This window comes from Ovis canadensis, chromosome X, assembly GCF_042477335.2.
Source record: "Ovis canadensis isolate MfBH-ARS-UI-01 breed Bighorn chromosome X, ARS-UI_OviCan_v2, whole genome shotgun sequence".
Lineage (NCBI taxonomy): Eukaryota > Metazoa > Chordata > Mammalia > Artiodactyla > Bovidae > Ovis > Ovis canadensis.
This window is the reverse complement of record NC_091727.1, coordinates 4,838,736-4,866,343: the sequence shown is the minus strand read 5'-3', so window position 1 is coordinate 4,866,343 and position 27,608 is coordinate 4,838,736. Positions and strand designations below refer to the sequence as shown.

General features: G+C 47.9%; 1 protein-coding gene and 1 non-coding gene across 3 annotated transcripts in view; both read right to left on the bottom strand.

The window, feature by feature from the left end:
- Positions 1-3,747: 3,747 nt before the first annotated feature.
- TRNAC-ACA (transfer RNA cysteine (anticodon ACA)) lies at positions 3,748-3,820 on the bottom strand. Its single transcript has one exon. It is a non-coding gene; the product is annotated as a tRNA-Cys (tRNA).
- A 696-nt stretch (positions 3,821-4,516) lies between these two features.
- The window catches only part of LOC138431404 (steryl-sulfatase), a 157,989-nt gene continuing 134,897 nt past the window's right edge, over positions 4,517-27,608 (bottom strand). For both annotated transcript variants that reach the window (XM_069573503.2, XM_069573502.2), the window contains 2 exons: positions 20,641-20,762; positions 4,517-8,328 (listed from right to left, as the gene is read on the bottom strand). In XM_069573503.2, coding sequence (XP_069429604.1) covers positions 7,955-8,328; positions 20,641-20,762 — 496 coding nt within the window. In that variant the 3' untranslated portion in view covers positions 4,517-7,954. The remainder of the gene's footprint in view (positions 8,329-20,640; positions 20,763-27,608) is intronic.

Genomic DNA, 27,608 nt, shown 5'->3' with positions numbered 1-27,608 from the left:
CTAAGCCACACTACTGAAGTCCGTGTGTACCTAGAGCTTGTGTTCCACAGTGAGAGAAGTCCATGCAATTAGAAGCTTCTGCACCACAACTAGAGAGTACCTCCCCCAACCTCTGCAGCCAGAGCAAGGCTGCAGGCAGCCAGGAAGGCCCTGCACAGCCAAAAATGAAAGAAGGAAATTTCACAAGGAACTTTTGATACGAATCAACTGTCTTATGAACATTTTGGACGGGACCAAATTTGAATATTTTGCTAACTAGAATATTTTATAAAAAAATGACTGAGTCTCTTTGGTTCACCCTAAACTATCACAACATTGTCAACTGGCTACACCTCAATGCTGCTGCTGCTGCTAAGTTGCTTCAGTCGTGTCCAACTCTCTGTGACCCCATAGACGGGCAGCCCACCAGGCTCTGCCGTCCCTGGGATTCTCCAGGCAAGAACACTGGAGTGGGTTGCCATGTCCTTCTTCAATTCATGAAAGTGAAAAGTGAAAGTGAAGTCGCTCAGTTGTATCCGACCCTCAGCGACCCCATGACACCACAACATAAAGTTTTTTAAAAAAAGCTCTTTAAAAATGCATTCATTACGGAGTAGGAAATGGCAAATCTACTCCAGTATTCTGCCTGGAAAATTCCATGGACATAGGAGCTTGGCAGGCTATGGTCCACGGGGTCGCAAAGAATTGGACACACCTGAGCGACTGACACACACATCCAAGGAGAATTAAAGGATATTTGACAAGAGATGGGACACCACTCTGAAGCAAAATGAATCTTTAAAAAAATATATACTCATTAGATTTGCTATTAGAAATCACAGCAATCTCTCCTAGGCATAGGCAATATCTTTTGAAATCTGCTATCTTCCTGTAATCAATGAAGCAAGTCATATGCCACCATGAGAAAGAATCTCGATGTTTAATTAATCATCAAACTGTCAGTTATGTAAAGAATCCAACTGTGTTTCTCACTCACTGAGACAGTGGTTGCAGAATCAGTTCTCCATTCTGGGCTGTAGGCAGGTGGTGGTAACGCATAATACATGTTTAAGTCTCTCTTTCCCACCTTCTTTGGGGTCGCAAAGAGTCAGACAGGACTGAGCGACTGAACTGAACTCCCACCTTCTAAGGGTTGAAGGCCTTTAAAGAATCACGGCATATTCCATACATCCTTGTCAATTCATCTTTCAGTGACATTAAAGATTCTGTCTACACCAGCTCATACTATGAATAATGTTGCAATGAGCATGGTTGTGCAGCCATCTCTTTGAGGTCCTGATTTCAATTTGGGGGCAAAATCCCCCAGAAGGGAGAAGGCTGGATCATAAGGTAGTTCTATTTTTAATGTCTTGAGGGAGCCTCCATAATGTTTTCGGGGGGCTTCCCTGGCGGCTCAGCGGTAAAGAATCCACCCGCAGTTCAGGAGATGCAGGAGACTCGAGTTCCATCCCTCGGTCAGGATCAGGAGATCCAGGAGACTCAGGTTCAATCCCAGGGTTGGGAAGATTCCCCTGGAGGAGGGCACGGCAACCCACTGCAGTATGCTGGTCTGGAGGGTCCCACGGACAGAGGAGCCTGGCGGGCTACAGTCCACGGGGTCAGAAAGACTCAGACACAAGGAAATTGACTGAACACACACCCACACCGTTTTTCACAGCAGCGACATCATTTTGCATTCCCACCAATAGTGTAGAGGGTTATAATTTCCCGACAACCTTGCCAAGACTAGTTGCCTTTTTTTTTTTTTTTTAAATAATAGACAGACTTGAACTTTAAAAATGAGGGAAATCTCGCAGTCAACAACAACATGGATGAATCTTAGGGGGCAGATGCTAAGTGAACTAAGGACAGACACTGCGTGGTCCCATGTGTATGAGGAAACCCACAGAGGCAGAGAGCAGAATTACGGTTTGCCAAGGGGTTGGAAGCCTGGCGTGCTGCAGTCCACGGGGTCGCAATGAGTCGGACAGGACTGAGGGACTGAACTGAAGGGGCTGGAGGGGTGAGGAGAAGGGGGACTTTCTATCAACAGATACAAAGTTTCAGTTATGCAGAAGGAACGGATCTCCTGTACAACTCTGTGCCTGTGGTTAAGAAGACTGCATCCCCTCCAGCAAAATCTAGGAGGGCAGATCTCATGTTGAGCATCGTTCCCATCATAAAGTCAAAATTAAAAAGAAAAATTCGTGCATAGGCTTCTATTCAGAGCAACACCAGTAAGTTGGGGAAAGACACCTTTTTGCAATCCAAAACATTCTCACAAGAGTGTCAGGTTTATATAATACGACCGTGCCGGCATGCTTAGCCGCTCAGTCGTGACCGAGTCTCTGTGACCCCATGGACTGTAGCCCGCCGGGCTCCTCCATCCATGGGATTCTCCAGGCAAGAACGCTGGAGCGGGTTGCTATGCCCTCCTCCAGGGTGTCTTCCCGACACAGGGATGGAACCCAGGTCTGCTGCATTGCAGGTGGATTCTTTAACAGCTGAGCCACCAGGGAAACCCAGATAGTGTATTAGTTGAGATAGGGAACTCCAGGTGCTGCTACACTGACAACCTCCAAATCTCAATGTCTTCAAAATAAAAAGAGCAGATCTTTCTATATATATCTCTCTCTTTATTTGGCTGCACTGGGTCCTGGTGACAGCATGCGGGGTCTTCTGTCTTCACTGCGGCGAGGCTGGATTGTTTAGCTGTGGCATGCGGGATTCTAGTTCCCGGACCGGGGATCAAACCCATGACCCCCTGCACTGGGAACTCGAAGACTTGGCCACTGGACCACCCGGGAAGGCCCCAGAAAAGGTTACATGCTGTTCCAGTCTCAGTCTTCTGTCGATCGGGGAAACCGTGGTTTCTCTGGAGCTGCCCCAGCTGGTGACTCAGCAGATCCCGGCTATTTCACCACCATCATGGAATCACCTCCCCCTGAGGACCATCTCAGAGTCATTACCTGGACAGTCTGCATTCAGTAGCTACAAACGGAGCACGCTGCGGGAAACGTCCTGGCTGGGCCTGACTGCCTCAGTGGCCCCGAAGATAAAAGAAAGCGGAGAAAATCTTCTTGCCCGGTACCCAGTACCGCGATGACACATGAGAGAGTTTCTGCTTCACACGCAGTTACAGGGGGTCCCGCCCACCCAAGCCTATGCCAGATCTTCGTGTGTGGCTGCGTCTTCCACCCCGTGTTACATTTGAAAGTGAAGTCGCTCAGTCGTGTCTGACTCTTTGCGACCCCGTGGACTGTAGCCCACCAGGCTCCTCTGTCCATGGGGTTCTCCAGGCAAGAGTACTGGAGTGGGTTGCCATTTCCTTCTCCAGGGGATCTTCCCGACTCAGGAATCGAACCCACGTCTCCAGCATTGCAGGCAGATGCTTTAACGACATCAATTTCAATAGGCAACTCAAAGTTCATATTTATAAAAACATATTCATTGGAAATTTTTTTATTATCAAATCAATCAAAACCATGGACTGAATATATTCTTGGTATCATGGAGATGGTTACAAAGGAGTTACGTGGGGAAAAAAATGATTATAATACAACTGGTTATAATTCATTTCTGTAACATACATCTGTGTGGGTGTGTAATGTGATTGTGTGTGAAAGTGAAAGAGAGTGAAAGTGAAGTTGCTCAGTCGTGTCCGACTCTCTGTGACCTCATGGATTATAGCCCACCAGGCTGCTCTGTCCATGGGATTTTCCAGGCAAGAGTACTGGACTGGGCGCCATTTCCTTCTCCAGGGGGATCTTCCCAACCCAGGGATTGAACCCGGGTCTCCTGCATTGTAGGCAGATGCTTTTACCGTCTGAGCCACCAGGGAACTCCAGAGATTGTGTGTATAAAGTCTCAAAGATATACTCAGAAATACTTAAGGTATTTTCTGCTTGATGGTCAGGTTAAAAGTGATTCTTTCTCTTCAGTAGTGTGAATGCTGCATTTTTCTACAATTTTTTTTTGTACTAAAAAACACTTGCAGATAAATATAAGCAAGGCTGTAAAGATAGCTAACACTTTCTTAGGACTTATAACATGCCAGGCACTTTATAACTATGATCCCATTGAATTTACTACAAGCCTTTCATTGGAAACTGACCAACAGCTGTAGCAACATGCAAGCCTTGGAACCCAAGAGATGGCCAGGGCGTCCACACTGACTTCTAATCATGAAACTCAGGAGCTACCTTATTTGTTATTATTATTACTATTTCTCATCCATCCATGTACTCCCCACATCTCCCCAGAGCCTCTGACATTCCGTGGAGATTTAATGAACTGAAACCCCATTCCCCATTACTTAAGGTCATACCCCAGACATAGCAAACACCCCTCCAGGCTCCTCTGGCCATGGGATTCTCCAGACAAGAACACTGGAGTGGGTTGCTATTTCCTTCTCCAGGGGATCTTCCCAACCCCGGGATGGAACCCAGGTCTCCCGCATTGCCCGCAGACTCTTGACTGACTGAACACTCCGCACACTTGCTGAATTGAGCCCCATGGAAAACCAAGCAGGAGAGAATTTTTAATTGCCAAGGAAAACTTTATTTTCATTTGAAGTTAACATGACAATAAGGTTCTGGGAAACCTTCATAGATGCGATCATGTCACAGATTCCATCGTTCAGACACGCGACAAACACGTTGCCCGCTTCTTCCGTGGATGTCCTTCAGGGCCACCGGACATCTGTGCCCCTTTCTGAAACCTTCATCACCTCTGATACACAGGTTACAATTGTGCTTTTCACACCACATTAATGATGTTGTCAAATCATGCCTGCCAATAGGTCACCGTTAGCTTAAGCTTTTAATGTCCGTGAAATGCTAGAAATATAATGATATATATTTTTTTTCCAGAAAGAATTTGTTTAAAGCTTTAAAACCCACAAAGAGCAGGACATACAAGAGATCACACCAGTGGCAATTCAAATTTCCTGTTGTGCATTCCAAGCCAAACTTTCAAGTGGTAAGTGGTAATTATGATTATTACAAAGAAACCTGATTTTCAGATGCACTGAGACATAATGGAGATCTAAGTTATTTTGAGGCAAATACTTCAAAGCTGATTCTGAGTCTAGAGGTAAATGTATCCTTTGTGGGCTGTTACCCGTGTACAGATTAAACAATCAGTGCTATACAAAGCTGTGCATTAACAACATCTGCAAAAGTCCTTCCACTGATTTCAGCCTCAAACACAATGTTCTGACATCATAAAATGTCTTGTAAAATCCATGTGCGTTGAGTGTGTCCAACTCTGAGCAAATATGGTCATCTTTTAACACGTAAGTTGGTAACAGTGGCTTTAGATAGGTTTTGCCTGATAACAGCAATAATTCTAACCCACTAGTAACACGCTCATGCATTCTTTCACGACAGTATTTCCTAAAACAACATGACACGCTTTTGGCAAATTTCTGGAATGAGAAATCTGAATTAAGAGAAAGAATCCTGCTTGCTTTCCAACTCTGAACCATTCCCAGGGAGGCGGAAGGAACCATTTGTCTTTTTTTTTTTTAAGACAGAGAAAGATTTGCAATCTGAAATAACAGGCTCCTGGTTCATCCACCTCATTAGACCTCACTGAAATGCATTCCTTTTTTTACAGGTGAGTAATATTCCACTGTGCATATGTACCAAGTGAAGTAAGTCAGAAAGAAAAAGACAAACACTGTATATTAACACATTTATACGGAACTTAGAAAGATGGTATCAACGATCCTACATGCAGGGCAACAAAGGAGACAGAGATGTACAGAACAGACTTTTGGGCTCTGTGGGAGAAGGGGAGGGTGGGATGATTTGAGAGGACAGCATGGAAACACGTATATTACCATACGAGAAAGAGATGACCAGGGAAAGCTAATGCATGAAGCTGGGCTGGGCACTCAAAGCCGGTGCTCTGGGACAACCCAGAGGGATGGAGTAGGGAGGGATGTGGGAGGGGCAGTTCAGGATGGGGGGGACACATGGTCACCTGTGACCGATTCATGTGGATGTACAGCAAAGACCACCACGATATGGTGACGTCATTATCCTCCAAGTGAAATAAATTAATTAATTTAAAAAAATTCTGAAATAGCAGACCGTAAGGAGGAGCTCCAGAGATGCTGTCGGAACTTAGACACTGTTCGGCAGGGACAAAGATGGGAAGGCAGAGACCAGTCGGAGAGCTGGAGACACGCTTACACACATTTTTCTGCAAAGTGCCTGGATGGCGGGGTCCTCGCGTCCAGAGGGGACAGAGTATTCCACTGACCCGCACTCCCATGGGATCGAGAAAACCCCTGACCCAGGAGCAGACAGACGCTGAGACATGTTCGCTACAGAAATGAAAGAGAGGCAGCGGGACCACAGCTCCCATGTACAGATGACTGAACGAATCCTCACCATATCGGGGGAGCGCGTATAGTGTCTGAAGGTCACCTAGGTGTTCTCCACTCAGGGGAACTCTTTGCCCAGAAGGGGCTGGTGGTCCGGACTTGGGAACTCTCTCCACCTGTGGCCCCTGTCTCCCAGTCTCCTAAATGACCCCGTTAGGCCTCATCCCTGCATTCCTGAGGTCGCAGGAAATGCAATTCAAACGGAAGCGTGCATGTCACGACCAACAGAAGGCACAGATATTGCTTACCTGCAGGGTCAGGCCAACAAAACACAAGGACGGGCATGAACCACCATTCTCTAGTTATGAAATTCGGCATCGAGATGTCACGGGTATGGGTCATGGACTGCTTATGTCTGACTGCTGTGTCTTCGTGAGTAAGGGTCGTGGACTGCTTATGTCTGATGGCTCATGTCTTCGTGGGTATGGGTCGTGGACTGCTTATGTCTGATGGCTCGTGTCTTCGTGGGTATGGGTCGTGGACTGCTTATGTCTGATTGCTCATGTCTTCACGGGTATGGGTCGTGGACTGTCTGATTGCTCAAGTTTTTGTGGGTGTGGGTCATTGACTGCTTATGTCTGATGGCTTGTGTCTCCCCCACCCCAAACCCCCAACCCCTGTGAAATAGCATACGTTTCACACGCCAATAATTCTGAATCTGTTAGAGCGGATTTCTCGGACTGCAGAATCTCTGAAGTTGGACTCTTGGTTCAGAAATGCTGTTCACCCAAGGGACAGCAGAAGCCAAACAGCGTGCTACAAATGACGGGCTGGAAACACTCAGACAGGAGAGGTGTGTCTCAGCTTCGACATTCACTGAGAGCTCACCAAAAGGCGGTCACACAAACCACACCTGCAAGTCTCTGTTGCTTCTCCTTCAACAGTGAGGAGCTTCTAAACATTGCAGACTTCTCAAAGAAAGACACATATCCATGTACAAACATGGATAGCGTGAAGAGTGTTTCATACGTATTTGCAAATAATACTGACAATAATCGCCTTTCAGAAACCAGAAGACGGCAACTTAACCATCATCCGTGATTGGGCAAGATGCTCTTTTACACAGGGTAAAAAAGGGGCACGTGTTAGATTTCAATCAACACTTAACATTTGATTCACTGTCACGCGATGCTCTCTAGGGGAAATCTTGGTGGCCAGTGCATCAAGTCAGCTGTGGAGTAAGCGACGCCTTTAGCTGTGGATCACGCTGTCTGAGAGGTCAGCAGCTCACCTGCGCCCTTTCCTGCCCTCCACTGCACAGATGTTGGACACTCATGGCCCAGTCATCCGTCCATGTGAACAACTGGCCTCGGAAGACGTAAATAACATCTGTGTCTCTGTTTATTGCAAACGTTGATTCCCCCCCTCCCCGGGGCGGGGGGGGGGGTGGACAGGTGTGTGTGTGTGTGTGTGTGTGTGTGTGTGTGTGGAAGGGGGTCTTGATGGAGCCTCCAGGTGCGTGGGGAGGAGGGAGGTGGCCAGGGCTGCCTTCCCCCAGGGTCGATCCTGGGCGTTCATCTCTGATGCTGCCGGCAGGGTGGCCCCCCCACCCTGTGCACACCCCGACGCTGCCGATAACGGCTAAAGGCTCTGTCTCCCATCCTGATCCTCCCGGTCACACTGGCAGGACAGCCCCCATGACGAGCAGCACAGCTGCAGCCACGGCTTCCAGATCAGGTTCCCCAGCGACAGCTGGTTGGGGACGTCCTGAAGGGTTCGGGTGTGGCGGGCTGCCGCCTCCTGCATGGCCTCCAGGATCTCCTGGAACCGCGGCTCCGATGTCGGGGTTAACGGGTTTCTCTCCCGGGGGTCTCTGGAAATCTCAAACAGCAGGGGCGGGTCGTGGTAGGTGACGTACTGCCCGTGACAGAAACACAGGTTGGTGGGAAAGCATCCGTTGGCGCCCTCGGGGGAGAACTTGGGGGTGAAGAAAAAGGCCTTCCAGATAGACGTGCCTGTGGTGGGACAAGCAAAGAAGTGAGTGTGGTGGGAACAGGGTTGTTATAGTCACCCCCAAAGAAAGCGTGCATGGAAAACCACCCTCTGGGTGCTTCAAGAAGGCAGAGACTCAGTTATGGATGGACTGGATTTATCACACTTAAGGCTCAAAAAAGAGTAAGCATCATAGCTAAAATTCTTTTTCTTAAAGCAAGAAAACACGAGTTGTTATCTAACTGCCAAGGAGGAAAAGACAAAGGTGATTATGCAATAGCTGCTAAGCTGCTAAGTCGCTTCAGTCGTGTCCGACTCTGTGTGACCCCATAGACGGCAGCCCACCAGGCTCCCCATCCCTGGGATTCTCCAGGCAAGAACACTGGCTGTTATAATGCAAAAACTGATTTTTTTTTTGGACCTCGCCTCTAGGGGGAGCCCGAAAGCTGCAACCACTGAAGCTGTGGGCCCAAGAGCCCACAGTGAGAGAGGCCCCCACAATGACAAGCCCATGAATCACACTTAGAGAAAGCACCGTCCCCACACACACACAGCGACAAAGACCCAGGGCATTCGAATTAATAAAATAAAAAAGTTTAAAAAATGTAAGTGTTGTGATCCATTTGTTGCTGTTCAGTTCAACTCAGTTCAGTCGCTCAGTCGTGTCTGACTCTTTGCGACCCCATGGACTGCGGCACCCCAGGCCTCCCTGTCCATCACCAACTCCTGGATCTTGCTCAAACTCATGTCCCTTGAGTTGGTGATGCCATCCAGCCATCTCATCCTCTGTCGTCCCCTTCTTCTCCTGCCTTCAATCTTTCCCAGCATCAGGGTCTCTTCCAATTACTAAATAGTCAATGTTAAAATGTTAGAAAAACAAAAATTGATTTACAAACAAATAATTGTAAAATGATTGATTTACTGTTTATCTTACGACACTACGACTTTCTGAGAGCTGGCTCTGATAGAGGTCTAGAAACTGCATCCTGGGCAGAAAAAGGTGGCAGGTGAAAATAGAGTTGATGTGTATGCTGCTGCTAAGTCACTTCAGTAGTGTCCGACTCTGTGCGACCCCACAGACGGTAGCCCACCAGGCTCCCCCGTCCCTGGGATTCTCCAGGCAAGAACACTGGAGTGGGTTGCCATTTCCTTCTCCAATGCATGAAAGTGAAAAGTGAAAGTGAAGTCGCTCAGTCGTGTCCGACTCTTTGCGACCCCATGGGCTGCAGCCTACCAAGCTCCTCCGCCCATGGGATTTCCCAATAAACCAGATGAAATTAGGTTCATACTGAAAATGTCCTTTCCTGCTTTATTCTTCCTGCTTTTTTATAGAAAACCATAGAGACTGGCGCCTAGAAAGCATCACACACCTACTTAATTCACTCTGATCATCTGTTTGTGTCATGGAAATGGTGGTTTTGTAATTGCACGTACTGAGTGCTCACCCACGGATCCAAATGCAAAATAAATTAATGGACATCAGAAGACAATTAGCACACATGTCCACATTCTCCCCCCAAAAGCCCCTGACCCCAGACAAGTATATTCGAGGGCGAGTAAGGGTAAATATTCCCTGAAGGAGGGCATGGCAACCCACTCCAGTATTCTCGCCTGGAGAATCCCATGGACAGACGAGCCTGGTGGGCTATAGTCCATGGGGTGGCACAAAATTGGACATGACTGAGCGACTGAGCATGCATACACCCAGGTTTAAGGACCAGTCAGTAAATAAACATTAAGCATTCTCACAGGGAGCAGACACGTAGCTCGGACAAGTGTAGACTGAAGAAGTAATTTTTCTGAAGATTTGTTTGGTGTGCCATCGAGGTGTCTGCCTTTATCTCGCCCAATCTGGATTTTTAAAACCTTTTTATAAAAAAGAAACATTGTGCATGCTCGTATAATTTTGTTAGACCACTCTAGGTTTGCTCAAATGCATTTTATTGCACGTGCCAGGCTCTTATGTCCTCGGAATTTTCCAGGCAAGAATATAGTGGAGCCATGCCCTCCTCCAGGGGATCTTCCTGACCTGGGGACTGAACCTGCATCCCTTGCGTCTCCTGCATTGGCAGGAAGATTCTTTACCACTGTGCCGCCTGGAAAAGCCTAGGTTTATAAGATACGAAGCCTTGGTTCAGGGTCTGTTCTGCAGTTCACCAGGAAACCAGGAATCTACAGTCAAAGGTGTCATTTCAACAGAAAGGAGGCACCTACTGTCACCTGCATTTCTAACACGCCTGTTTAATCTTGTTTTTTCAAATTAATTTTGATGACGTATTTCATCTGGGATTTCTCCATATACTACTAAAAATCTTTTCAGTTAAAAAAACTTTTTTGCTACTAAAAATCTTTTGAGTTAAACATTTTTTTTTGTTTATGGTTAAAATCCCAGTGCACTCTGGAAAAGGTTGTTTTCTCTCTTTGTCACAGATAAAGAGTTTGACCACCACGGAATCGGAATCTTAAACTCAGCTACAATTGAGATTCAGTGACCAGAGGAAGCAATTATTAGCCTTTACAGTGAGAACGCAGGGAACCTACAGGCAGCATTTTTTTTTCAAAAACAAAAGTATTCTACGTATTGACGGGAACAGTCATTTGAATTCGGTTTAAATGATGCTTCAAAATTTGAGAGAAAGTGAAAGTCACTCAGTTGTGACCCCATGGACTATATACAGGCCATGGGATTCTCCAGGCCAGAACACTGGAGTGGGTTGTCATTTCCTTCTCCAGGGGATCTTCCCAACCGAGGTCTCCTGCATTGCAGGTGGATTCTTTAACAGCTGAGCCACCAGGGAAGCCCAAACTTTAAGAGAGTTATGGCTAAACCGCAAAGATGTCTGACTTATTAAGTTGCAGGACGGCTTTGTCATTCTCATACAAAGTGCTATGGAGCGCACGATTTACCTTTGAAACATTTTTATGTAGAATCACAGCTTAACAGGGGGCTCCTCTGGTGGCTCAGAAGGTAAAGAGTCTGCCTGCAGTGAGGAAGACCTGGGTTCAATCCCTGATTCAGGGAAGATCCCCTGGAAGAGGGTAAGGCAACCCACTACAGTATTCTTGCCTGGAGAATCCCATGGACAGAGGAGCCCGGCGGGCTACAGTCCGTGGGGTCGCAAAGCGTCAGACACGACTGAGCAACTAACTCTCACAGGTTAAAAAAAAAGTGACTCACTTTCTTTTCATTCACAAGAAAAGAAAGCTTCCAGTCCTTTGACAAAGTGGCAAATAGAATTTAATTGAGAACAGCCTGACTCCTGAGCTGGACCCCGAATTCAGCCCTTTCCAAGCTTCAAATAAGCAACGGTGCCCTGAGATTCCCTGGGGCTCTGAGGGGCATGTGAAGCCCAGGACAGGCACCGCTGTTGTGATCTTGATCGCTTTCAGGGACTCGGCCACAAGAAAGGGTTCCGAGGTCCCTTGGCAGACAGGCCTCGAGAATGAGCACGCGGGGTCTCCAAGAACAAACAGGGACAATGCAAAGCCCACTGAGCTGTCCACGGAGGCATCAGAAGAACATTCTGCAGATAAAAGCTGCTTAATCCCTCCTAACAGATGCCAGTCTGCTTTGCAAATTACATCCCCCTTCATGCAAGGATTCTTGTGGGTCTAGACCCATGACCAGCCTCCTGGGGCCACATCCCTTACTCTGAGCTCGGAACTGTGTCTTGTCTTGGTGGCTCACTGAGTACAATGTGCTTGAACTCTCCCGCCCCCTCTATTGGCTCTGACAGGGTGGGTTCCAACTCCAGCTATGTGGTCTCCTAGCTGTGGGATGCTCGGCGTGGCTGTTAACCTCTCAAGCTCCCGTCTCCTTTTCTGATTTGCTGTTGTTTAGCCACTCAGTCCTGTCCGACTCTTTTGCAACCCCATGGACTGTAGCCCGCAGGGCTCCTTGGTCCATGGAATTCTCCAGGCAAGAATACTGGAGTGGGGTGCCATTTCCTTCTCCAGGGGATCTTCCCCAACCCAGGGATGAAACTCAGGTCTCCCGCATTGCAGGCAGACTCTTTACCTTCTAAGCCACCAGGGGAGACCCCATTTGAATGTAAAGCTGCCAGCAGTCTAAGACGAGACCACTGCTTTCCAGCTGTTCTTCAACCTGTTGCCACTGCGATACAAGTTTTAAGACACTTTTGTCCATCCCCGCCATCTTCAGGATTCTTAAAGAACATGAGCAACAAAATTTAAAGTAACACAGTAACTCTTAATTTATCACTCACATTTTGATGGCCCTTGATGAATGTGGTTTAACTGCTTGTCTTGGCGAGATTAATTTTCTACGCATGGGGGACTCCGTGTATATATCATAGCAGCCAAATACAGTCATTTGGGGGTTTTGGTCTTAGCAGCATTTCCCGCTACAAACTGCCACCTTGGAGTGCTTCGAGAGGCTTGGCAGGGGTTTCCCTGGTGGCCCAGTGGTAAAGAGTCTGCCTGCCAACGCCGGGGACACAGGTTGGATCCCTGATTCGGGAAGATTCCCACGTGCCTCGGGGCAACCAAGCCCAGTAGCCACAACTTCTGAGGCCACGCGCTACAGCTACTGAAGCTCACACACCCAAGAGCCTGTGCTCCACAACAAGATAAAAGCAGGCACCAAAGCAAGAGAGTAGCCCTCGCAGCAAAGAAGACCCAGCACAGACAAAAATAAAGAAAATAACCTTTTTTTTTTTTAAAAAAAGGAAGCATTTCAAAGACTGCTCTCTTTCCACCCGCTGTGAGCCACCCATACCGTCCCCTGGGACCCTCAGCTGACCCCCCCTTGGTAATCTTGACGTCATCTACTGAATGTGTTACAGGGAAGGGCGGATTTCAGTTCCTCCTTGGATCTGTTTCTTTGCCTTTAACCTTTGCTCTTCATTGCTTTGATTATTCTAATCATTCATTGGAAGGACTGTTGCTAAAATTGAAACTCTAACACCTGAAGTGAAGAGCCAACTCGTTTGAAAAGACTCGGATGCTGAGAAAGACTGAGGGCAAAGGAGAAGGGGACGACAGAGGATGAGATGGTTGGATGGCATCACTGATTCGATGGACATGAGTTTGAGCAAGCTCCAGGAGTTGGTGATGGACAGGGAGGCCTGGCGTGCAGTCCATGGGGTTCCAAAGAGTCAGACACGACAAAGTGACTGAACTGAACTGAACTGACGTTAGTTCAGCCTCAGCCTTCAGTACGCTGTAGCTGACCCTTCAGATTGAACTTCTGATCTTCAGATAAAAAAGGGTATCCAACCAACACCCACAAAAACCAGCTCAGCCTTTCTTATGCCGTTTAATTCCTAAGACAAAAGTAGCTATAATTAGAACGTTCTCTCTGCTACCCACTCCTGTATCCTTGCCTGGAGAATCCCCTGGACAGAGGAGCCTGGCGGGCTACAGTCCATGGGGTCACAAAGAGTCACAGACGACTTAGCTGCAGCAGTTACTTGATAGACTTATGTTTATCTTGTCAAAACTCTGCACCAGAATACCAGAGCGAAAAACATCCGCCAGTCTGTTAAGATGCATTTGACCATAAAATCCAGTTGCCATTACATTGCCTTTAAACTAAGGCAAATACCTAAGTCAAAACTTAAAGCCACACTTTTTGAATACAAGCTGAACAGGAAATTTAAGCTCAAAATTCCCATCATCACATCACCAAAGCTATCCGTGTTCTAGTAATGCTTTCGTGAGTTCTCCTAAAATGTAACGGGAATAATGATCTCAGATGATGATAAAGTGAAGCCATTCAATGTGCTGAGACAACTAAATTACAGAACCATTAGAATTATAGAATTATTCAATTATAGAGAAGACGTGGTACGTAAAAGCTGAACGGGATTCATGTTTTAACAGAGTAGACGGTGTTCTGGCTCTAATCTTTCGGAAAAATGAGATTTTAACAAGTCTGGAATTGTAAGGTAATGAAAGCGTCAGTAGCTCAGTCCTGTCCCTCTTTGTGACCCCGTAGACTTTAGCCCACCAGGTTCCTCTGACCGTAGGATTTTCCAGGCAAGAACACTGAAGTAGGTTGCTATTTCCTTCTCCAGCAGGATCTTCCTGACCCAGGGATTGAACCTGGGTCTCCTGCATTGCAGGTGGAGTCTTTACCGTCTGAGCCACCAGGGAAGCCAAGATACATCATCATTTTTAAAACCAGTGCTCACTGTTAGGGAAAAAAATTAATGAAGACTTCTCATCCCCTCAATGTGCTGAGACAACCAAGCTATAGAATCATTAAAAGTACAGAATTGGTCAATTATTATAGAGAAGACATTGTATACAAAAGCCAAAAGGGGTTCATATTTTAAGAGGAGAAACAGCATTCTGGCCCTAATATTCAATTATTATGGAGAATATATTGTATATAAAACCTGAAAGGGATTCATGTTTTAAAAGAGTAGAAACAGCATTCTGGCGGTAACATTTTGGAAAAAAATGAGTATTTAAGAAGTCTGCAATTGCAATAGGTAGCAAAAGCATCAATTGCTCAGTCTTGTCTGATTCTTTGCAACCCATGGACTGTATGTAGCCCACCAGGCTCCTCTGTCCATGGGATTCTCTAGGCAAGAACACTGGAGTGGGCTGCCATTCCCTTCTCCAGGGGGGTCTTCCCAACCCAGGAATGGAACCTGGGTCTCCCGCTTTATAGGTGGATTCTTCACTGCCAGAGCCACCAGGGAAATGTAGGCATCCAACCTCATCAAGACAAACACGAGTTGGATCTCCCCAACACTGCCACTCCAATCTAGTAGAGGGGTACCAGTGTCCTGCTGGAAAGCTCTAGCTTCTCTGGGCGAGGAACACGGTCGACATCCGCTGTGTCCGCCAGCTGCCGTGGTGGAGACGCTCCCCACAAGGCTGACTTCCAGGCAGGAGCGTGTTCCGCACAAGCTGGTGGGATTCCTCAGCCGCCAGGGGCTGGCTCCGGCTCACTGCTGCCCTGGCCCTGCATCTACAAACCTTGAGCCTAAATGTCTCTCTTCTTTTCTAACCAAGTATCTGGAGCTCAAGATACTTTGGAGCTCAAGGTGGCAATACTCTTGCCTCTAAGAATTACAGAAAGCGTCCCCCAGGTGGTGGTGACCACAATCTCCTATGAGCAGAGATCTCAGGTGATCCAAGCCCATCTCTTCTAAACCGTACTAGTTCAACGCCTGTGAATTGTCCACAGTCTCCTACCAACATAGATGTGAGATGATCCAAGTGATGTCCCCCAACTAGGACTGGTTTAGGTTCTATGGTAACCCACGGTCTCTTGCCGATACAGATCCGGAAGCGAAAACAGAGGTCCTCGGCCTGCCTTTGGTCTGTGAAAAGCCTTGAGCCAAAGAATAAGTTTAGTCAGAGTTCAAGCAAATTCAAGGAAAGCTCAAAGGCTTTATGGAGAAGGGAATGGCAACCCACTCTAGGATTCTTTCTTGGAGAATCTCATGGACAGAGGAGCTTGGGGGGCTACAGTCCATGGGGTTTCAAAGAGTCAGACATGACCGAGAGACTTCACTTTCACTTTTCACTTTCATGCATTGGAGAAGGAAATGACAACCCACTCCAGGGTTCTTGCCTGGGGAATCCCAGGGACGGGGGAGCCTGGTGGGCTACAGCCCATGGGGTCACAAAGAGTTGGACACGACTGCAGTGACTTAGCACCAAAGGCTATATAGATAACATTCTGAGCCAGGTCTCATGAGCTGCTTTAAAGATACCCGTGGTGGATTCATGTCAATGTATGGCAAAACCAATACAGTACTGTAAAGTAAAAAAAAAAAAAAAAAAATTAAAAAAAAAAAATAAAGATAGTGAAACCCCCACTAGGGGGAAGATGTTAACTTCATGACAACCAGACAGTAACCGTGATCTAACCTGCCCTAATTCCCAGAACTGGCCTCAAAGAGATGGAAACCAATCAACCCTGGGAGTGAAGAGACTGTGCTCTACTGTGCTAAGTCATCTCAGTCCTGTCTGACCCTTGGCGACCTCATGGACTGCAGCCCTCCAAACTTCTCTGTCCGTGGCATTCTCCAGGCAAGAATCCTGGAGTGGATGGCCATGCCCTCCTCCAGGGGATCTTCCCCATCTAGGGAGCAAACCCACGTCTCTTATGCGTCCTGCATCGGCAGCTGGGTTCTTTCCTGCTAGCACCACTGATGCTATTGCTGTTGCTGCTACTGCTAAGTCCCTTCAGTCGTGTCCGACTCTGTGTGACCCCATAGACAGCAGCCCACCAGGCTCCCCCATCCCTGGGATTCTCCAGGCAAGAACGCTGGAGTGGGTTGCCGCGTCCTTCTCCAATGCACGAAAGTGAAAAGTGAAAGTGAAGTCGCTCAGTCGTGTCCGACTCTTAGCGACCCCGTGGACTGCAGCCCACCAGGCTCCTCTGTCCATGGGATTTTCCAGGCAAGAGTACTGGAGCGGGCTGCCACTGCCTTCTCCGCCACTGATGCTAGTGGGGCTGAAAGATGAACTGTACCTAAAAGAATCAAGATGATCCTGATCAGACCACGGATGATCAGTTTCAAAATGACATTCAGGGCTGACTGTGCTGTTTCTGCAAGGAACCCCCCTCCCTCGGTCTATAAAAGCTTTTACATTCCGACTGTCAGGGAGTCAGCCTTTGGACAGATGTCCCCCGCCCCTGCCCCTGGCTGAGAGCATCCCAAATAAAGCAAACTCTTCCTTCCCACCACCCTGCCCTCTTCAGTGGCTTTTCAGCGTCAAGCAGCCAGACTCCACTTTCGATTACGAGATGATCTAAGCCATCTCTTCCAACTAGTAACAGTAGTCTGCACTACTAATAATCCACTCATGTAGTACTAGTAATCTAAACGCAGGGCCACCTCTTCCAACTAGGACTCATGCAGTACTAGTAATCCTCATGGGCAAGCGCCACTTCCTGAAACAAGTCTGCATTCCCGGCTGTTTGCCCAGCCTGCAGCTCCCCCATGACCTAAGAGGCAAGCAACTCCCAGGCAGAGAACTCAGTACATTTTGCCCACCGACAGGTGTCCAGGCCAGCAGGTGCCACACAGCAGATGCTCAATAAATACGTGTGGAACAAGTGGGCAGACACAGACACTGAGCAAACAGCTGCATGGAGACCCGAGGGACAGCCACTGCGGCCACCACCATGCCTGAGGTTCAGGGCACGATCTCCAAAGGGGACAAGATTAAAAAAAAGAAACCCATAGTTTCCTCAGACCCGTTGACGAGATGGATGATTCCAGCATTGAAAGACTGTCATTTTTCCCTCCTCTGTCGCTCGCTCGAGGCAGAAGACAGTATGAGCTGCTTAAGAGGAGATGTCCTTCTGTCTATCTCAGCAGCAAATTTGATCCCCGGGCCTGCTGCCTCGCAGCATCTGGGTCTGGTTTTTCTCACTTACCCCTATTTTCTGCCCCTTCCTGTTTATTCCTCCACATAACTGTGTTTCCCCAGCCCCTGATCCAATATGTTCCTTCCGGCCCCTGTAAGTGGAGGCGGCTGGCTTTACTTAAATGCAATTTGGCAAGGTACAGGACGTCTTTAAACAGCCAAGAGCCCCGGAAACTTGGTTCTTTCAGGCTCAGTATAAAAGGAAGCAGGAACGTGGACACACTGCTACGTTTAAGACGCATAACCGACCAGGACCTGCTGTATAGCACAGACAACTCCGCCCAGTATTATGCAGCAAGCTACATGGGAAGAGCATGTGAAAAGGAAGAGATGCATGTGTGTGTATCACTGAATCACGGCGCTGTGCACCGGAAACCAAGGTCACACTGTTCATCAAGTGTACTTCAATATAAAATAAAAAGCTAAAAATAAAAAAAGATGGGGAGGACCATATCTCTCCTTTATGAGATGGCTCAGATTTAAAAGAGATGGTTGGATGGCATCACCAACTCAATGGACATGAGTCTGAGTAAACTCCAGGAGTTGGTGATGGACAGGGAGGCCTGGAGTGCTGCAGTCCATGGGGTCACAAAGAGTTGGACACGACGGAGCGACCCAACTGAACTGAACTTATTCAGATTTAAATGCTGCCAGCTGTTTAGTCACCAAGTCACGTCCGACTCTTTGCGACCCCATGGACTGCAGACCGCCAGGCTCCTCTGTCCGTGGGATTTCCCAGGCAAGAGTACTGGAGTGGGTTGCCGTTTTTCCTCCTCCAAAAATACTGCCAGTTCACCTAAAAAAGAGACAGCATGCCTATGGACATTAGGAGTGATGGGCACGTGGATGAGATAGGTTAATAGGGTCCTTCCCAGCCTAGAATTGTGAGCATGCAGTTTTGGTACATTCATCTTCCAGAAGTTATCAGAAGGAAGTCATTCAGATTTAAAATGGAAAATCTTCCAGAAGTTATCTCAGGGAAGTCTTCCAGATTTAAAGTATAAACCAGGGTAAACCTGATTTCTGTGGACAAACCAAGGGTCACAATCTTTCACTTGAAAAATAATGGAGCAACTGCTCTTTAAACGATGTCTTGGGTAACTCGGCTGGGTGATGAGGATGGGGTCAGGACTGCACTGAAATCTAGTATGAGAATCCCCTGAATTTAAGAATGAGCCATCAGCTGGTGGCATGGTGACCAGATGCTCTGGGAGAATCTCCCATCTGGGAGCAGAACCCAAAACATGCTATAGAAAAGGAGAGCTTCATTCCCTCTCTCAAGAGGCACCCAAGAGTCTAACATCAGCGTCGATCTCTAAGATATACAATAGGGGTATAATACGTGCTGCACTCCCACAGACGCCTAGGCATCTCAGTGATGCGATGGTGTTGGTTCAGCCGCTCAGTCGTGTCCTACTCTTTGTGACCCCATGGACTGCAGCACGCCAGCCCTCCCTGTCCATCACCAACTCCAGGAGCTTGCTCAAACTCATGTCCATTGAGTTGGTGATGTCATCCAACCATCTCATCCTCTGTCATCCCCTTCTCCTCCCGCCTTCAATCTTTCCCAGCATCAGGGTCTTTTCTAAAGAGTCAGTTCTTTGCATCATGTGTCCAAAGTACTGGAGCTTCAGCTTCAGCATCAGTCCTTCCAATGAATCTTCAGGACCGATTTCCTTTAGGATGGACAGGTTGGACCTCCTTGTACTGTAATCTGACATTTACATGTACGAAAACCAGATGCGGGACTACTGCTACACGTATGATCATCACTCGATTCCCCTTGGTCCTTTAGGCTCGTTAGAAATGCACCCGTTGGGACGTCTGGTGGTTCAGTAGTTAAGAATCCGCCTAGCCATGCAGGAGACACAGGTTTGATTCCTGGTCCGGGAAGATCCCACTTGCCGTGGAACAACTGAACCTGTGTGCCTCAACTACTGAACCTGTGCTTGAGAGCCAAGGAGCCACAATTATTGAGCCCACGGGCCACAACCACTGAAGCCTGAGTGCCCTACAGCTGGTGCTCTGCAACAAGAGAACCCACTGCAATCAGAAGCCCGCGAACTGTGAGCAGAGAGGTGCCCCTGCTCGCCAAAACTAGAGAGAGCCTCCGCAAAGCCACAGAGACCCAGTGCAACAAAAGACACATACCTGCATAAAAAAAAAATTAATAAAAGGAAATGCACCTTTGTATCTGCTGTCAGCAGACCCAAAGCATCGAGTACACCTTGTCACTGACACAGACGTAAAACACACTGGGTCTGGGAACCACGCTGGCATCAACGCGTCTGAGCATTGTCTTAAACATCCACGGCTAGCAGACACACACAGAGAATGTGACCAAACAGATCGACAGATCGGCGGGTCACGAGCCGCCGCCTTTGAGGCTCAGGGGACAAGGTCAGGTAGACATCTGAAAGCCACTCAGCACCAGTGCAAAGCTACAAGACCGCAGGCAGGGGAGATCGCATTGGAGGGGCATCGTGGGAGGTGGGTAAGCATTAACCAGGAAGGAAAAGAAAGTTGTTCCAAGCAGAGGGAACCGCCAGCAGAGACCAGCCGTGCCAGAGCAGAGGGGCTCTTCGGCAGACACTCAGACGGAAGGTGGGACCAGGAGACGCAGCTGGGTGGCTGGCGGAGCAGGAAGGAAGCAGCTTCAGAACCCTGCCGACCACCTGGCACGTCCTCTGCCCCCCCAGGAGGAAGGAGCCAGCAAGCACTGGCATAGAGCTAGGCGACTGCCCCGGTCTGCCGAGACAACCGGGGTAACCAGCAGGCTCAAGAGAAGAACGTAGGACCAGGAGGAAGGAGAAATCACACCCGGCTTCTTTGCAGGAGCGCGGGGAGCGGGGGGCATCTCGCAAGAGCAATGGCCGCTTGCGGTTCTATTCTCTTCCCCGGCCCCTCCCCCATGACACGCAGCCCTGGAAGCGAGGCAGGGAGAGATACTCGGGAGGAGAGACACGTCTACTCACTGTTGGGTGGATGCCAGCGCACGGCGTTCAGGTAGAAGTTGCAGTAGTGGAAGAGAAACTCGTGCTCTGATCGCTGGGCCCGCCCCTGCAGCAAGGGCATCAGGTCCCGGCCGTCGATGACTCTGGGGGGAGAAGTAGGTGGGGCGTCAGGTGGCCACGCCCACCAGGGGGCTCAGGCACCCTGGCTTATCTGAGCTGTCCTTCAGTGCAGGAAGGCGTGATGGGGCTGCACCCTGGCTTATCTGAGCTGTCCAGTACACGAAGGCATGACGGCGCTACAAGGTGGTCATTCAGCAAGGAACGCTAACTGACCACCGCTGGGCACCGTGTGCCATGTAGGGAGGCAAGTCAGCTGTGCTCAGGCGTGAACTCATTTCATCCTCAAAGCGACACTGTGAGCTGGAATCGTGATACGGAGACACGGAGTGATTCGCTCGATGTTACCAGTGTCACACGTCTGTGGGGGTGGACCCACTCATAAGCATATACCCCGAAATAAAAACCCTAATTCAAAAAGACACAGGAACCTCAGTGTTCAGCACAGCCCTATTTACAATAGCAAGCAACCCAGATGTCCATCAACAGGCGAACTGATACAGAAGATAGGTTCCATGTATACCGCGGAATACTGCTCAGCCATGAAAAAGAACAAAGCTGCCTCATTTCCAGAGATGTGGCGGGACCTAGCGTCTGTCATGCACAGTGAAGTAAGTCCCAAAGAGGAAAACAAATACTGTCTATGAAGGCACATGTATGGAATCGAGAAGGATGGTGCTGATGAACCCATCTGCAAAGCGGAAACAGAGGTGCAGGCCTAGAGAACCGACTTGCGGACACAGGAGGGGAACAAGGAGGTGGGATGACCCTCTGCTGGTTCTGCACCCCCTTTTCTGCTTATTCCAGCTTATTCACAAACTCCAGATCTGTTGAAAACAAGGATTTTTGACAATCTGCCTTTAAGAAAAAGATAACATATAGCATGGGGCAACTTAGATTGGATAGACTTCAATGAAAATGAAGTTCTAAGTCCCAATGCAGTGATTTGCAAATAATGATGATGATGATATTAAATACCCCGAGGATGGGAATATACTTAAGACAGATTTACATACCACACACATACATGCCACACGTTTATGCTCTCAAAGGTAAACACATCTGTTCAATGATTATGGCAAAAGGCGGAAGTTTCCAGATGGCATGGGATAACTGTAATACAATGGGTGATGAGAAAAATAAGACTGTTTGGAGGTTTGTCATTTAGTTGCTAGGTCATGTCCAACTCTTTGCGACCCCATGGACTGCAGACCATCAGGCTCCTCTGTCCATGGGATCTCCAGGCAACAATCCAGAGTGGGTTGCCACTTCCTACTCCAGGGGATCTTCCCAACCCAGTGTCTCTTGCACTGGCAGGGAGATTCTTTACCACTGAGCCACATGGGAAGTCCCTTTTGGAGGTTAAGTAAAGGGGGAAAAAAAAAAAAAAGTCTAAACTTTTCTTTTGAGTGAAACATACATTAACACCCACTAGAGAAATTGAAGGCATTGACGCTATGAGGCCACTGCCCCTGAGACCTGGGGCAGAAAGACACCTGGGAAGAGTGAGATTGTTGAATTTGAGGGTTTTCTTTCTCTGATTAAAAACACTCCCCAGACAAACATCACAATGATAATGCTTATATATGGAATCTAAAAAAAAAATCATAAATGAACTTATCTAGAAAGCAGAAATAGAGGCACAGATGTAGAAAACAAACCTATAGCTCCCAAAGAGGGGAAGCGGGGGAGGATACCCTGGAAGACTAGTATTGACAGATACACACTGCCATATACAAACGTGAAAGAAAGTGAAAGGCGCTCAGTCGCCTCTGACTCTTTGCGACTATACAGTCCATGGGATTCCCCAGGCCAGAATACTGGAGTGGGTAGCCTTTCCCTTCTCCAGGGGCTCTTCCTGACCCAGGGATCGAACCCAGGTCTCCCGCATTGCGGGTAGATTCTTTACCATCTGAGCCACCAGGGAAGCCCAAGAATACTGGAGTGAGTAGCCTTTCCCTTCTCCAGCGGATCTTCCCCACCCAGGAATCGAACCGGGGTCTCCTGCATTGCAGGTAGATTCTTAACCAACTGAGCTAGCAGGGAAGCCATATATTGAACAGATACTAATAAGGACCTACAGTATAGCACTGGGAACTCTACTCAATACCCTGTAATAATCTGTAATAATAATAATCTATACTAGATAATACCGGTGACTCAGAGGTAAAGAATCCGCCTGAAATGGAGGAGATATGGGAGACTCGGGTTCGATCCCTGGGTCTGAAGATCGCCTGGAGGAGGAAACGGCAACCCACTCCAATATTCTTGCCTGGAGAATCCCATAGACGGAGGAGCCTGGTGGGCTACAGTCCATGGGGTCGCAAAGAGTCGGACATGACTAAGCGACTTAAGTTTAACTTATGTTTCAATGCTGTGCTCTCAAATCATCCCACCCTCGCCTTCTCCCACTGAGTCCAAAAGTCTGTTCTTTACATCTGTGTCTCTCTAGCTGCCTTGCTTAGAGGGTCGTCCTTACTTGCTCACATAATTTGGGTGAGCACTCTTGAGAGGCCCGATGTCCCTCAGGCTTTTTCTTCCTGTCTTTGTTATTTGGTGGGGCCTTTTGGTGTCATTAAAACCCTCATAAAGTAATTATAGCCTTGCTCCTGAGTGCTTCTCTGGCACCCATCCTGCATGATCCGCCACGCGCTCCGCCGAAGTCCACAGGACTGAAAATACTCCATTACCGCTAAGTTAAAAATAAGAACAAAAGACAGAATTGGCTCGCTTTCAAAGCATGCTTGCTATTTGCCATGAAAGGAACAGGGTAGACAGACAATTCTATCCAAAAGAAGCGCATGCTCTGAATACCATTTCTATGCTGAAATGGCAAGTATTGTGACTGAAAGAGACATTGGCTTGGCTGTGCCTGACTCTTCGCGACCCCATGGACTGTATCCATGGGATTCTCCAGGCCAGAACACTGGAGCGGGTAGCCGTTCCCTTCTCCAGGGATGGACTGTATCCATGGGATTCTCCAGGCCAGAACACTGGAGTGGGTAGCCGTTCCCTTCTCCAGGGACGGATTGTATCCATGGGATTCTCCAGGCCAGAACACTGGAGTGGGTAGCCGTTCCCTTCTCCAGGGATGGACTGTATCCATGGGATTCTCCAGGCCAGAACACTGGAGTGGGTAGCCGTTCCCTTCTCCAGGGATGGACTGTATCCATGGGATTCTCTGGGCCAGAACACTGGAGTGGGTAGCCGTTCCCTTCTCCAGGGATGGACTGTATCCATGGGATTCTCCGGGCCAGAACACTGGAGTGGGTAGCCGTTCCCTTCTCCAGGGGATCTTCCCAACCCAGGGATTGAACCCAGGTCTCCTGCATTGCAAGCGGATTCTTTACCAGCTGAGCCATTGTGGAAGCCCGTCCTTTAGCCTATGAGATCCTAAAGAGGTGGAAAGGAAGCAAGGGATGAGAAAGGAGCAGAGAGGAGAGCTGGAGCATGAAAAATTCTGAGGTTGAGATGGACCCCAGCTCCCTCCATCACCTTTTTGTCCACATGGAGGTAAGGCCTTTCCATGAAGGTTCAAGACTGGCAGTGGATCTCCTTTTCCCCAAATCAATCTCTACCTTGCCTTTTTATTTTATTCTCTTACAAAAAATCTTTTATTTTTATACTGCAGTGTAGTCAGTGAACAATGCTGTGACAGTCTGCAGGTGAACCCTGAAGGCACTCAGTGCCACACATACACATGTACCCCTTCTCCCCCAAACTCCCCTCCCATCCAGGCGGCCATGTGACACTGAGCAGAGGTCCCCGTGCTGTCCAGCAGGTCCTTGCTGGTTCTCCATGCTAAATACAGCAGTGTGTCCAAGTCCATCCCAAACTCCCTGACTATCCCTTCCCCCATCCTTACCCCTGGTGACCATAAGGTTATTACAGAGCATTGAGCAGAGTTCCCTGTACTGGGCAGCAGGTCCTTGCTGGTTCTCCATGTTAAACACAGCAGTGTGTCCATGTCCACCCCAGACTCCCTGACTATCCCTTTCCCATCCTTCCCCCCTAGTGACCATAAGGTTATTACAGAGGATTGAGCAGAGTTCCCTGTGCTGTCCAGCAGGTCCTGGTTGGTTCTCCTTGTTAAATACAGCAGTGTGTCCATGTCTATCCCAAACTCCCTGACTATCCCTTCCCCCGGGCAACCATAAGCTACGTCTGTGAATCTGTTTCTGTTTTGTTAAGGAAATTCATTGTGTTGTTTCTTTCTCTATTTCTTTCTCCATTCCACATAGAAGGCATGCTGTACGAGATTTCTCCTTCTCTGTCTGACTTAGCCCACTCAGTATGAGAATCTCTAGGCCCACCCGTGTTGCTGCAAATGGCATTACTCTACCTCTGTTTCTGGAAGCTGTGTTTCGTCATATGCCCACAAAACTCAGCACTTAAGAACTCAGGAATTAGAACCATTTTCTTAAGATCAGTATCTCATGACTAAACTGGGCCTTGATCCTACAAAGGGGGACTTAATAATAAAAACAAATTTCCAAGTCTCAGAAACTTCCTTTCTTACTTCCAAGCAAAAGATTTAAGTCTTTTTTTTTTTTTTAAGGAGAGAAGCGACGTCTGTTTTGCAACCTTCTTTCTCCTTGCAATGCAGAGAGAGGTCTCATTTTTAATTTTTTTTTATATCCTGCATCTAACGTGCTCTTTCCTGGAAGCAGGTAATAAATCATGCAGTGATGGAAACCACCGTTGAACAGTGCTGCAGAAATATGGCTTGTCAAAAAAAGGCTCATTTCTGCCATGAAAAATGGAAAGTGATTCTACTGAGCTAAACTTTTAAACAGTGTCTGAGCTATCAAAATAGTTGGGATGGCTGGAATGGAAATGTTCCTACAACATCACATTTTCTGGCAGAGTGGCCCGTACACTCTCAAAATCACACAGAGCATTGCCACTCAATTCAGTTCAGTTCAGTCACTCAGTCATCTGACTCTTTGCGACCCCATGGACTGCAGCATGCCAGGCCCCCCTGTCCATCACCAACTCCCAGAGCTTGCTCACACTCATGTCCATTGAGTTGGTGATGCCATCCAACCATCTCATCCTCTGTCATCCCCTTCTCCTACCGCCTTCAATCTTTCCCAGCATCAGGGGTCTTTTAAAATGAGTCAGTTCTTCGCATAAAGTGGCCAAAGTATTGGAGTCTCAGCTTCAGCATGAGTCCTTCCAATAAATATTCAGGATTGATTTCCTTTAGGATGGACTGGTTGGATCCCCTTGCAGTCTAAGAATCTTCTCCAATACCACAGTTCAAAAGCATCAATTGGCGTAAGGCTTTGGTGTAGTCAATAAAGCAGAAATAGATGTTTTTCTGGAACTCTCTTGCTTTTCTGGTGATCCAGTGGATGTTGGCAATCTCTGGTTCCTCTGCCTTTTCTAAATTCAGCTTGAACATTTGGAAGTTCATGGTTCACGTACTATTGAAGCCTTGCTTGGAGAATTTTGAGCATTACTTTACTAGCATGTGAGATGAGTGCAATTGTGCAGTAGTTTGAGCATTCTTTAGCATTGTCTTTCTTTGGCATTGGAAGGAAAACTGACCTTTTCCAGTCCTATGGCCACTGCTGAGTTTTCCAAATTTGCTTGTATATTGAATGCAGCACTTTCACAGCATCATCTTTCAGGATTTGAAATAACTCAACTGGAATTCCATCATCTCCACTAGCCTTGTTCATAGTGATGCTTCCTAAGGCCCACTTGACTTTGCATTCCAGAATAACTGGCTCTAGGTGAGTGATCCCACCATCGTGATTATCTGGGTCGTGAAGATCTTTTTTGTACAGTCCTTCTGTGTATTGTTACCACCTCTTCTCAATATCTTCTGCTTCTGTTAGGTCCATACCATTTCTGTCCTTTATCGAGCCCGTCTTTGCATGAAATGTTCCCTTGGTATCTCTAATTTTCTTGAAGAGATCTCTAGTCTTTCCCATTCTATTGTTTTCCTCTATTTTTTTTCATTGATAACCGAAGAAGGCTTTCTTATCTCTCCTTGCTATCCTGTGGAACTCTGCATTCAGATGCTTATATCTTTCCTTTTCTCCTTTGCCTTTAGTTTCTCTTCTTTTCTCAGTTATTTGTAAGGCCCCATCAGACAACCACTTTGCCCTTTTAACATTTCTTTTTCTGGGGGATGATCTTGATCCCTGCCTCCTGTACAATGTCACGAATGCCCGTCCATAGTTATCTATGGGAATTGTCTGACTGGACTTCTCTGTCAACGAACTCAAGCTTTCATAGCACATTTGCAGGACAGCCGTGGCTACAAACTTGGATGTGTTCCTTCCTGGCGTCTGCTCACTTCTGTGAAGAACGTGCTCATTTGAGATTGTGTCCCGGGTGGCTCAGACAGTAAAGCATCTGCCTACAATGCAGGAGACCCGGGTTCGATCCCTGGGTCAGGAAGATCCCCTGGAGAAGGAAATGGCACCCCACTCCAGTACTCTTGCCTGGAAAATCCCATGGACAGAGGAGCATGGTGGGCTAGAGTCCTTGGGGTGGCAAAGATTCGGACACAACTAAGCGACTTCACTTTCACTAACTTGGAAAGCGCGATGGTTTTCCCCCTGGGTCCTGACCCCTGACAACCACGAGGATATTAACAGTTCAATATCAAGGAGTGTCGCGGCCAAATTTCAGGTCCAATTCAGTAGCTTGGGGGGGACTGTCTCTTTCTTTAACATTAAATTAATTAATTTTGGGGGGCTGGGCCGGGTCTTCCTTGCTGCACGGGTTGGGGGGCTCCTCTCTAGCTGCGGTACGGGGGCTTCTCATCACAGTGGAGCACAGTGTCTGGGCATGGACGCTTTTCACAGTGGTCGTGCTCAGGCTGAGTCGCTCTGTGGCACACAGGATCTTCCCAA